General features: G+C 37.0%; 1 protein-coding gene across 9 annotated transcripts in view; it reads left to right on the top strand.

Moving 5' to 3' along the window:
• The window catches only part of LOC133555289 (solute carrier family 41 member 1-like), a 72,005-nt gene that overhangs the window by 20,786 nt on the left and 38,042 nt on the right, over nucleotides 1-13,177 (top strand). For all 9 annotated transcript variants that reach the window (XR_009807315.1, XR_009807317.1, XR_009807313.1 and 6 more), the window contains 5 exons: nucleotides 7,007-7,078; nucleotides 7,150-7,294; nucleotides 7,395-7,541; nucleotides 12,488-12,632; nucleotides 12,792-12,871. Coding sequence is in view for 4 of the 9 variants with exons in the window: in XM_061904936.1 (XP_061760920.1) it covers nucleotides 7,007-7,078; nucleotides 7,150-7,294; nucleotides 7,395-7,541; nucleotides 12,488-12,632; nucleotides 12,792-12,871 (589 nt within the window). In the remaining 5 variants the exon portion in view is untranslated. The remainder of the gene's footprint in view (nucleotides 1-7,006; nucleotides 7,079-7,149; nucleotides 7,295-7,394; nucleotides 7,542-12,487; nucleotides 12,633-12,791; nucleotides 12,872-13,177) is intronic.

Genomic DNA, 13,177 nt, shown 5'->3' on the forward strand with positions numbered 1-13,177 from the left:
CAGGCAAATCATATAGTTGATGTAGATCAGGGGTCTCCAAACTTTTTCCACTGAGGGCCACACACTGAAAAATCAAAGCAAGCGTGGGCCATTTTAATGATTTTTATTTTAAAAACCAATACAATATATGTATAAAAAATATACATTTGGGCCTCCACTCAGTTATGATCCCGGGGACCCCAAAGGGTTTTTGTAAAAAAAAATATTAAAAATGTGTCATTATTCAGTATTATTATTTTCATTATTATTCAAGTTTTTAAATCTCTTGATGAACATTAGGAAAAAAAGGGGAAAAAACACAAAATATGCAATATTTTCTCCCAATAACTTTTTTAGGTAGAATATTTGAGATTATATGATGATTGGAGCCTTAATTTTGGATTTGGATTTATTATTTTTTTTTGAGCTATGACACTTAAAAACAAATCACACTAAAATAATTAGGGATTCAAAAGTGTCCTACTTATTAAAGTGTTAAAAAAATAAATTATAATTTGTTTTTACTGTTTAATTTTAGCACAATAATCTTGAGATCAACTTCAGATATATCCGTCAATTTTAAGTTTTATTGTTGTTTATGTTTTGTGTTTGTCTGTTTTAGGCCCTTCTTTAAAAAAGCAGCTCTGTTTTTTATATGGCAAAACACAAAATACGTAACATTTTCCCCCAAAAATATCTCAAAGTGGAATATTTAATGTGATGTAATTGAAGCCTTGAATAGGTCAATAATTCAAAATGACATGGATTTTGATCCATTATTATTTTTTAAAGAACGAAACAGCCTGCATGGCAGCTTTGTGTTATTAAAGCATTGCAACATTTTCTTGTTTTATTTCACCTGTTTGCTCTTATATACCACTTTTTATGTTTTTAATTTTTTTCAATTGTATTCTTAAAATGTGCCGTGGGGCCGTTAAAGAAAGACCCGCGGGCCCCAAATGGCCCCCGGGCCGCACTTTGGATACCCCTGATGTAGCTGCCCATATCGGCTGTTCAGATCTCCTTTACAAAAGAGAAGTGTGGGATACTTCTCTTGTTGCCTTATTTGTATTTGACTTTATTAAATGTATTTATATTATCATTTGGTGCGGCCGGGCTGGAGCAGGAGAGGATAGAAATAGAGAAAAAAGAAGACAGTGGGGGAAATTGTGGGGACAAGAGAGACAATAAAACAAAGAGACAATAACAACAACAGCAAACACAACAACAATAGAACAAGATCAGCAAATAATATATGTACAAATATGATGGTAAAAGTGATAGCAAGGAAGCAGTTAGCGACAATGAACATGTTTCCACTACAAATGGATCGATACAAACACCAATAGAAATGACGCCATTGCTAATGAACAAGACCAATAATTTTCCTCTATTATCAACAAAACAGTTGTTCAAATGCAACAATACATATACGTAACGATAACTACAGATACAAAAGAATGCAGAAAAATGGAGGGGAAGAAAGAGAAGCAACCTATAATACCGTATTTTTCGGACTATAAGTCAGTTTTTTTCATAGTTTGGTTGGGGGTGCAACTTACACTCAGGAGCGACTTATGTGTGAAATTATTAACACATTACCGTAAAATGTCAAATAATATTATTTAGCTCATTCACATAAGAGACTACACGTATAAGATGTCATCAGATTTATGGATTAGGAGTGAGAGATAGTTTGTTAAAGGTATAGCATGTTCTATATGTTCTAGTTATTTGAATGACTCTTACCATAATATGTTAGGTTAACATAGCAGTTGCTTATTTATGCCTCATATAACCTACACTTATTCAGCCTGTTCTTCACTATTCTTTATTTTAAATTGCCTTTCAAATGTCTATTCTTGGTGTTGGCTTTTATCAAATAAATTTCCCCAAAAAATGCGACTTATACTCCAGTGAAACTTATATGTTTTTTTTCTTTCTTTATTGTGCATTTTCGGCAAGTGCGACTTATACTCCGGAGCGATTTATACTCCGAAAAATACGGTAACCCTGTAGATTGTTATAGTAACAATAGGTTAAGTTTTGTCAGTGTGCCAAGTGTTGTCCAGTTTACCCTAGGGCAGGGGCCGGCAACCTTTACCACTCACAGAGCCATTTTGACCCCTTTCACAAAATAAAGAAAACAATGGGAGCCACAAAACTCTTTTAAATAAATGGGTTGTACTTGTATAGCGCTTTTCTACCTTCAAGGTACTCAAAGCGCTTTGACACTACTTCCACATTTACACACACATTCACACACTGATGGAGGGAGCTGCCATGCAAGGCGCCAACCAGCACCCATCAGGAGCAAGGGTGAAGTGTCTTGCTCAGGACACAACGGACGAGACGAGGTTGGTACTAGGTGGGATTTGAACCAGGGACCCTCGGGTTGCGCACGGCCACTCTACCACCGCGCCACGCCGGCCCCTTCTGAAATTTAAAATGAAAGAACACAGCGTACAAAGGTTTTTTTTTGCTTTGTGCTATGTATAAACCAGGGGTTTCAGACACGGGGCCCGCACCTTAATATGAAAATTTAATATTAGCGCGGCCCGCAAGTTTTATTTGAATGCCGCTTGACAGCTTCACATTTATCAACCAATCCAATTTTCCCGGGAAACTCCTGAGTTTCAGACCTATTTTTCTCTCTCGAATGTCTGCTGATTTTCAATAATGATAAGGGCTTGCTATAATGGCTGTGTTTAACGCCTTTTACATCCGTAACAAAGTGTTTGCCAGCCCATTCACATGTTGTATGTAGCTTCTGCAGACACACGTAAGCGACTGCAAGGCATACTTGTGCAACAGCCATACAGGTCACACTGAGGGTGCCCGTTTAAACAACTTTAACACTTAGTAATATGCGCCACACTGTGAACCCACACCAAACAAGAATGACAAACACATTTCGGGACAACATCTGCACCGTAACACAACATAAACACAACAAAAAAAATACCCAGAATCCCATGTATCCCTAACTATTTGGGCTACATTATGCACCGCTACTACCACTAAACCCCACCCCCCTCCAACCCTGCCCTCCTCAACCGACGCACGGAGGTGGGAGGGGAGTGGTAGCGGGGGTGTATAATGTAGCCCGTAAGAGTTAGGGATGCATGTATTTCTGGGTATTTGTTCTGTTGTGTTTATGTTGTGTTACGGTGCAGATGTTCTCCCGAAATGTGTTTGTCATTCTTGTTTGGGATAGGTTCACAGTGTGGCGCATATCAGTAAGAGTGTTAAAGTTGTTTATATCACAACCCTCAGTGTAACCTGTATGGCTGTTGACCAAGTATGCCTTGCAACCACTTAAGTGTACTAGCAAAGATCACATTCAACATGTGATTGGCCGGCCGGCACGCAGATAGCAGGCAGATAGCAGGCAGATAGCATGCAGATAGCACGGTGAAAACGCGGGCGCGACGACATGTTTTAATGGATGTTAAAGGCATTGTCACCACAGCGCACCCCAAGATCGTAGAATGATTACTCCGAGAGGTTTCTGGGAGAGGTACCGAAATCTGAAAACCTCCCGGAAAAAGCAGAAAAATCTGGCGGGTCGGCAAGTATCCAGCTGAGCCACATCGGAGTGATCAAGAAGCTCCGGAGCCGCGGGTTGCCGACCCCTGTCCTATGGTAATGGACATCACGTGGTCAAATTGTGCATGAGACACATATTTTGATTGTTGGTACTCTCAGCAACTTCTGTATCACTTAGGCTGTGTTCCCACCGGACATAAAAAAAAAAACAACACATTTCCTGTGCACTGAGACGTGGTTGGCTTAGCGTGCCCACTGATATCTTTGCAATGGGACCAAAAGATGCACATTAAAGTAAATTATACATAAAGTAAAGACTTTATTGGCTTTCAGGACATATTACATGATGTAACTCAAATATTCCAAACCAAAAATGGCAATTGCTTGGGGGATAAAGCCTAAAAAAAAAATCTCTTAATTTTTTCCACAAAAAGTTTGATTTACAATTTTTTCCCCCTACTTTTGAAATAATCCAATGATTACAAATGACAGCGGTAATTCAAAACAAATTGGGCTTTTATTTGATCAAACACTTGATACAGTAGTTTGAAATGGAACCGCATACACTGCATCTTACTCTTAGCAACATTTACGTTTGTATAATGTTATTTTTAGACCAGATACACAAAACAGGCCAAAAGGTTGGACATACCTTCTCATTCAATGTGTTTTCTTTATTTTCATGACTATTTACATTGTAGATTGTCACATCAAAACTATGAATGAACACATGTGGAGTTATGGACTTAACACGAAAAGGGGAAATAACTGAAAACATGCTTAATATTCTAGTTTCTTCAAAATAGCCACCCCTTGCTCTAATTACTGCTTTGCATACTCTTGGCATTCCCTCGATGAGCTTCAAGAGCTGAAATGGTTTTCACTTCACGGGTCTCATAGTTTTGAAGCCTTCAGTGACAATCTACAATGTAAATAGTTATGAAAATAAAACAAAAAAACGCATTGAAATGAGAAGGTGTGTCCAAACTTTTGGCCTGGACTGTAAATTGTACTTTTATGCAATACTTTCCAAATGACTATATTGAGAGCTTTCTCTGGGAGGTAATACTTAGGCTTGAATAAAACTCTTCTGTAAACAAAATAGTAGCATTGCATAATACGTGAAAATAAATACCGTATTTTTCGGAGTATAAGTCGCTCCGGTGTATAAGTCGCACCTGCCGAAAATGCATAATAAAGAAGGAAAACAACATTTGAAAGGCAATTTAAAATAAATAAAGAATATTGAACAACAGGCTGAATAAGTGTAGGTTATATGAGGCATAAATAAGCAACTGCTATGTTAACCTAACATATTATGGTAAGAGTCATTCAAATAACTATAACATATAGAACATGCTATACTTTTACCAAACTATCTCTCGCTCCTAATCCATAAATCCCATGAAATCTTCTTCCTGGATGTCGCTTCTAAACAACTCTGCCAACTCCAAAGGTATGCGCCGCTTCCTCTTGTCCTTTTCTGCTGCATATTTCACTACGTCCAGCTTGTAGTCTGCACTACAGGATTTCCTTTTCGGTGCCATTTTTGTTCAGCCCTTCTCACTTTTTATAAGTTACTGCCAACGATGAAATGATCCATTTTAATAGCTATGGCAGTAGCATATAGCAGTTAGCATTCCAAGACCAACAATGCACTTCTGCCATGACCCTCCCCCGCCAAATTCTTATTGGTTGACGTGTGTGTGACGATTGCTGACATTTTCTTCGTCTCTTCCGCGAATGAGATAAATGATATTTGATATTTTACAGTAATGTGTTAATAATTTCACACACAAGTCGCTCCGGAGTATATGTCACACCCCCGGCCAAACACGGTAGTAATCTCTAACATTGAGATTGATAAAGTGCAAACGTAAAACTTCTGTCTTGAAAAAAATACTTCTGTAAATAAAAATGTTGCATTGCCCATTACATGCAAATAAATAAACCAAATAAATAAATCGCTAAAGATACCAATAAGATAGATAGATAGATAGATAGATAGATAGATAGACAGACAGATAGATAGATAATACTTTATTGATTCCTTCAGGAGAGTTCCCCTCAGGAAATTTAAAATTCCAGCAGCGTATTTAAAAAATAAATAATGGGGGTGTAAATGGAAACAAAATAGAAAAATATTACAATAAAAATAAAAATAAAAAGCAACAATGAGAATAAAAATATAACAATAAAATAAGAATATAACAAGAGAAACTAGGCAGTAGTGACCATGTTATTGTTTTGCATCCCCTGTCATCCTGGTACCCCCCAGAGAAGAGTTGCACATTCTAATGGTGGGTGGGACAAAGGAGTTTTTTTTCTTCAATAAATCAATAAATAGTAACACAAATCTGAAGCTTTATAAACACATATAACACAAACTTGCTGGATGTTCTAAGTTGTCATTAACGTTTTCCCTGTCTTTTTTCCCAATGGTGTGTTTGGGTCCAGCCAAGGCCAAGCTGACATGGTAACAAGTGCCATTAGTAGTGTAGTAGTTCTCATAGTTTATGTCAGTGGTTCTTGACCTTGTCGGAGGTACCGAACCCCACCAGTTTCATATGCGAATTCAGCAAACCCTTATGTCACTAATTTGCATGTTAATAACCAACTAATAATGGTGAATATGTTACACATACTAAAGTGTTACCATTTTTTTTTACTGGTGCACAAAATGAACCGTGCATGAACATTACCTTATTCAAAGAACAAAACCAACACAGTACCAAACCCCACCAGTCTCATTTGCGAATTCACTGAACCTTTCTTTAGTGAAAAATAAAATGTTGTTTTTTTTCAAATTCAAGACAAAGTTATATGTTTTTGGTAACACTTTAGCAAGGGGAACATATTCTAAGTAACAAAGAACTTGAGTTAGAGTTTTTTAATTTAGAGTTATTTGGTTAGGGCCGGGGTTAGAGGGTTAGGGTTACAATAAGGCCATGCTGAATAAGGCATTAATAAGTACTTAATAGAGCAAATATGTTACTAATTTGCATTTTAATAACCAACTAATTAATGGTGAATATGTTACCTATACTAAAGTGTCACCATGTTTTTTTACTGGTGCACAAAATGAACCGTGCATGAACATTACCTTGTTCAAGGAACACAACCAACACAGTGCATGACCTCACAACAAATGACACACCTGCAACTCAGTGTGACTTCTGCTGTTGTCGTATCCGTAATACGCCAATAGGGAGAAGTTTTTATTTACACGATGAGTCGGGTTTGTCTTGACCTCCCCCGAACCCCTGAGGCCAACTCACCGAACCCCTAGGGTTCCATCGAACCCAGGTTAAGAACCACTGGTTTATGTTTATGCGGCTCAGTTCTCTTAAATCCCCGTTTTACTGACCACAGTGCAGTAGGCTCCACTCCCCAAGCAATTCCGACCAGTATTACTTTAAAGATCGGATTACAAATTTACATTCTTGTTAGGTGTGAACCGAACTGAATTGTCTTGCAGGCCAACACGGGACAGATGGATGACCCACACAAACAATGGACCATGGTGTGCAGCAACCTGGCCCTGATACAGGTAGTGTCCAGTACACATTATGTCGTGACATATTCATTATTTTTGTCTGATGAAACAATCCCTTTCTGCAGGTGCAAGCGACGGTTGTGGGCTTCCTTGCTGCTGTCGCAGCTGTGTGTTTAGGAGCCATTTCCAGAGGGGGCATCGAGTTGGACCAGGCGGCTGTTCTGTGTGCCAGCAGCATCTTCACCGCATTTGTTGCTGCTCTCTCTTTAGGTCAGTGACCTCCTCCACCATTGTACAAAACAAAACGAAAAAAAGAGCAGTTTGGATTGTCCGTTTTGTTCCTTTTTTTTTCTTGTGATACCTTTTGCAGGCTTGTTGATGGTTGGAGTAATCATCGGCTCAAGGAAAGTAGGAATCAACCCGGACAATGTGGCCACCCCCATAGCCGCCAGTTTGGGTGATCTGATCACCCTGTCTCTGCTGGCCGGAGTCAGCACCACCCTCTATGAACACATAGGTGAGGATACACATATGCAGTACAGGCCAAAAGTTTGGACTCACCTTCTCATTTGAATGCGTTTTCTTTATTTTCATGACTACCGTATTTCTTTGAATTGCCGCCGGGTATATAGTATGCACCTCCCTAGAATTACTGCCGGGTCAAACTTGTTTCGCAAAATAATTAGCGCATGCTTAGCATTACCGCCGGCTCAGGATTAACGCCGGGTCAAACTCGTTTCGCAAAATATTATTTTTATTAACTCATGTCTAGAATTTTCGCCGGGTCAAATCCGTTTCGCAAAATAATCAGCATATGCCTAGAATTTCCGCCGGGTCAAACTCGTCACGTCACGAGTGACACTTCACCTGTCATCATTTTCAAAATGGAGGAGGCTGATTTCAATCATTTGAAATCGCATAAAGGGAAGAAGTTTAAGAGCTATTCAGTAGGATTTAAGGTCCAAGCTATTGAATATGCTAAAAAGAACAGTAAGCAGCTATGTTTTATTAATATACCGTAGCTGCGTGTGTCAAATATGAGTCATTAAATGACTCCCGCCTCCTGGTGGTAGAGGGCGCTAGTGATCCTTCTTGCGACTACTCGGCTGCAGAAGAAGTGACAACAAGCAGCAAGAGTGAGCAGCGATCGTTTATTTTTTTCCTCTCGCTTGCACTTTTAACATGGAGGATTACATCTAAAATAATTTTCTAAACTAGACTTTCAATCGAAGCAGGAGGTAATAAAGGAAGCTCTCCATTGAGACAGAGAGACTTTTAAAACTGAAGAAAGATAAGGAAGACTTCTATAAACAAGTTATTGATGCTTTTGATCAGAAGGAGCTGCGCATGGACTTCATTTATAAGTAAAGGTAAGACCATAATAAAGTTTTTTTTAATTAAATGTGCTTTTCATGATTGATCCTTACATCACACTCAAATTTATAAGCGCAGGCCTAAATTTACCGCATGCCTTTGGTAAACGCCGGAGTGAGAAGAGGTTTTAAATTAATTAGCCCCCCGGCAGCAATTCAAGGAAATAAGGTATTTAAAAATGTATTTTCATTTTATTTGACTAAGGATCCCCCATTAGTCTACACCGCAGTGCAGACTATTCTTCCTGGGGTCCAGACAAAAAACAAAAGATTACAATGCAGTACAACATAATAAAGTATTTCAATGTTGTAATACTAAAATAGCAACAACAAAGAACCCAAAAAAAAAAAAACAATAACTTTGAGTTTGCTTGATCATTTTCATACCAAAGATAAAAAGAGCAATATAAAAATACAGTATATATATCTTTTTTTTTTTTTTTTGCAAAAATACAACTGTCAGGTTCAAACACCAATGACATCTATTAAACAGACAAGAAGCAAGGAATTAAACAGAGACAGGATTCAATTTAGCTCAATGAGGAGAAACGTCTGGGCTGTACTCTTTGTACAGTCTTCCACGCCTCCTCTTTTATTTGGACTTTCCCTGATTACATAGCATCAGCTGTTTCCAAAGGGAGGGGGGAGGTCGTAAATTGCCGTCGCCCTTGGTCACAAAACAGTTCAAAGAAAAGATGCCTGGAGCTTGCGTCAGGTCCTGCTTCCTCTCCACTTTGTAGATATCGGATCAAGACAAGATTTTTACAAGCCTTTTGCTTGGTAAGATCAAAGACAGCTTTTGTCTCCTCGCCAGGAACTCATGGAAACACAAAGTTCTGTGATAACTTAAATACAATTATTCTGACAAAAACAGAGAACCCATGGCCTTTAAATATACACATTAGTGTACCAAAGACAAACAATAAGAGACGAAAAAGTACCGTCCATCCATTTGCTACTGCTTGTCCCATAATCAATTAAATAGTCAATAATCAATCAAATCAGTCATGACATTAGGTACAATCTAGAACAGGGGTCGGCAACCTTTTTGGCTGAGAGAGCCATGAAAGCCAAATATTTCCAAATGTATTTCCGTGAGAGCCACATCATATTTTTTAACACTGAATACAACTAAATGTGTGCATTTTTAAGTAAGACCAACATTTTTAGAGTGTAGTAAGTTTCTTATTCTTTTTAATAAAATTGTTATTCTAAAAGTTAACCAATAATAAATATGATACTTCTTACCATTATTGCGACATCTTGAACAGGTGCGGTAGAAAACGGATGGTTCGATTAAAATGCATGAGAATGTTTTATAATTTGAAGGTTATTTTTAACACTGTGATTACCAGCGGAATTATTCATTACTTATCGTGTTAAGCAATGTCAGCTAAGATTTACCTGAGAGCCAGATGCAGTCATCAAAAGAGCCACATCTGGCTCTAGAGCCATAGGTTCCCTACCCCTGATCTAGAATAATCTCTTTCCGCAACACTTCTCCTTTTGGTCTCTTCTTAAAACCCAATATGCTTGTGATTGATACCAGATGTTGTGGAAGTGGATTCCAGTAAGTGATTGTAGATTGTAGGGACGGCATGGCGCAGTGGAAGAGTGGCCGTGCGCAACCCGAGGGACGCTGGTGCAATCCCACCTAGTACCAACCTCGTCCCGTCCGTTGTGTCCTGAGCAAGACACTTCACCCTTGCTCCTGATGGGTGCTGGTTAGCGCCTTGCATGGCAGCTCCCTCCATCAGTGTGTGAATGTGTGTGTAAATGTGGAAGTAGTGTCAAAGTACCTTGAAAGTAGAAAAGCGCTATACAAGTACAACCCATTTATCATTTATTTATCATTGTAGATTGTCACTGAAGGCATCAAAACTATGACCGCTGTAAAGTGAAAGCCATTGCTGGTGACTACCTCTTGAAACTCAACGAGAGAATGCCAAGAGTGTGCAAAGCAGTAATCAGAGCAAAGGGTGGCTATTTTGAAAAAAGTAGAATACAAAACAGCTTTTTTTTTGTTAAGTACATAACTCCACATGTGTTTATTCATAGTTTTGATGCCTCCAGTGACAATCTACAATGTAAATAGTCATGAAAATAAAGAAAACGCATTAAATGAGAAGGTGTGTCCAACTTTTGGCCTGTACTGTAGCTTGATTTTCCAGACAAAAACACATATTTCAAGTGATGATCGTGACTGTTGTGATCCTGGTAACACAAGATGGCAGCAAAACCCAAGTGGACGACTTACAATAACTCTGCATTCTTGTCTTAGCATCCAAAGAAATCACTTTTGATAGCCGTAATGCATTAAATATTTTAAAAATAATAAAAAAATACTTTTTTTACACATTGATATTATAAACCCAACCCTGCCGATCACGCACAGGTGACTAAGCGTGAGTGCAAAGTGCCCCGTGGCGTTTTAATGTTAGTCTGAGCAGTTAGTACTTAGTACCAATCATCCAGACAGATCTAAGGACATTTAGAAATGTATGTTTTAGTATTGTAAACATTTTGCACATTTTTTTAACAATAGATTTCCTTTGAAACATGCATAAAATTAAATACAACTTTTTTTTTTTTAAAAAGGAAGAAAAAAAATTCAAAAAATGTTTTAAATAAATAAGAAAGTGTGCAAACATTTTGTAATTTGGGGGCTCATAATTAAATTCTTCTTAGGGCCCAAATTTAGCCAAGTAAAATCCCATAAAGTGTTGGCAAAGATTCAGGAATATGACATTTTCAACCTTTTTTTTGTATACTGTTGTAAATAAATAATACATCACTCTTGATAAATATTCATAAAATGGCTGTAATTCATAAATAAATTATATATTTTGGTGAAAGCCCTTAAATTAAAGCTAAAAGTCTACACTTGAGTCACGTCCATTATTTCAACTCCAATACACTATAGTTGTGTGTCTACTGTACAGTATATATCCAAAAATATACACACTTACCTGTATTATGTACAATATTTTTGTAATATAATGTATGATTAATTACATAATATAAGCTGTTTTTGTTCCACAGATGTTAAGAAAGGATGTAAATTTATGTTTTAATTTTGAAAGATTTTGCACATTTTTTAACAATAGATTTCCCTTGAAACATGCATCAAATTAAATTAGATCTTTATTTTTTTTTAAATACAAACATTTTTTTAAATAAATACTAAAGTTTGAAACAATTTTATAATTTGAGAGCTCATAATTAAATTCTGCTTAGGGCCAAAATTTAGCCAAGGAAAATCCCATAAAGTATTGTCACAGATTCAGGAATATGACATTTAAAAAAAAAAAAATAGTATACTGTGGTAAATAAATAATACATCACTGTTGATATTTATTAATAAAATAGCGGTAATTCATTGATAAATGTAATATTTTGGTGAAGGCCCTTAAATTAAAGCTAAAAGTCTACACTTGAGTCACGTCCATTATTTCAACTCCAATACACTATAGTTGTGTGTCTACTGTACAGTATATATCCAAAAATGTACACACTTACCTGTATTATGTACAATATTTTTTTGTCGTATAATGTATATTGAATTTCATAATTCAAGCTGTTTTTGTTCCACAGATGTTAAGAAAAGATATAAATGTATCATTTGATTTAGTAAAATTTCGCAATTTTTTTTAACAATAGATTTCCCTTGAAACATGCGTCAAATTAAAAAATTATAATTATACATATATATATATATATATATATATATATAATTAAATTCTGCTTAGGGCCAAATTTAGCTAAGGAAAATCCCATAAAGTGTTGGCACAGATTCAGGAATATGCCATTTTTCAACATTTTTTCGTATACTGTAATAAATAAATAATACATCACTGTTGATAAATATTCATAAAATGGCTGTAATTCATAAATAAATTATATATTTTGGTAATATCCCTTAATTAAAGCTTAAAGTCTCCACTTGAGTCATGTCTATTCTGTCACCTCCAATACACTATAGTTGTGTGTGTACTGTACAGTAAATATCCCAAAATGTACACACTTACCTGTTTTATGTACGATATTTTTCGCACTATCATGTATAGCATAAGCTGTTTTTGTTCCACAGATACCTGGTACCTTTCCCCACTGGTGTGTGTGGTCTTCTTGGCTCTGATCCCGCTGTGGGTGGTGGTGGCCCGACGGAACCCTCAGAGCAAAGAGGTTCTTTATTCAGGGTGGCAGCCGGTTTTAGTCGCCATGTGTATTAGCAGGTATATGCACACGCACTCATGTGGATGCGATTCAGGGTCATACCAGTTTAGAAGAAGCCATACAGGCTTAGAATGGCATAAAGATGTTTCTTCTTCTGTGCATCCATTATGGATAAGATACCACATGTTTGTAATTGCTACCATTCTGCTCGTTTCCAGCCTCGGAGGTTTGATACTGGACAAGACTGTCAGTAATCCCAACTTCCAGGGGATGGCTGTTTTCACACCAGTTATAAATGGTAAGATGATTGAAGTCAAAAACACATTCAATATATAAGTTTATCATATGTTGTCAAGAAACAATAGTGTACAAACCCCGTTTCCATATGAGTTGGGGAATTGTGTTAGATGTAAATATAAACAGAATACAATGATTTGCAAATCCTTTTCAAGCCATATTCAGTTGAATATGCTACAAAGACAACATATTTCATGTTCAAACTCATAAACTTTATTTTTTTTAAAAATAATAATCAACTTAGAATTTCATGGCTGCAACACGTGCCAAAGTAGTTGGGAAAGGGCATGTTCACCACTGTGTTACA

The sequence above is a fragment of the Nerophis ophidion genome, linkage group LG06 (assembly GCF_033978795.1).
Source record: "Nerophis ophidion isolate RoL-2023_Sa linkage group LG06, RoL_Noph_v1.0, whole genome shotgun sequence".
Classification (NCBI taxonomy): domain Eukaryota; kingdom Metazoa; phylum Chordata; class Actinopteri; order Syngnathiformes; family Syngnathidae; genus Nerophis; species Nerophis ophidion.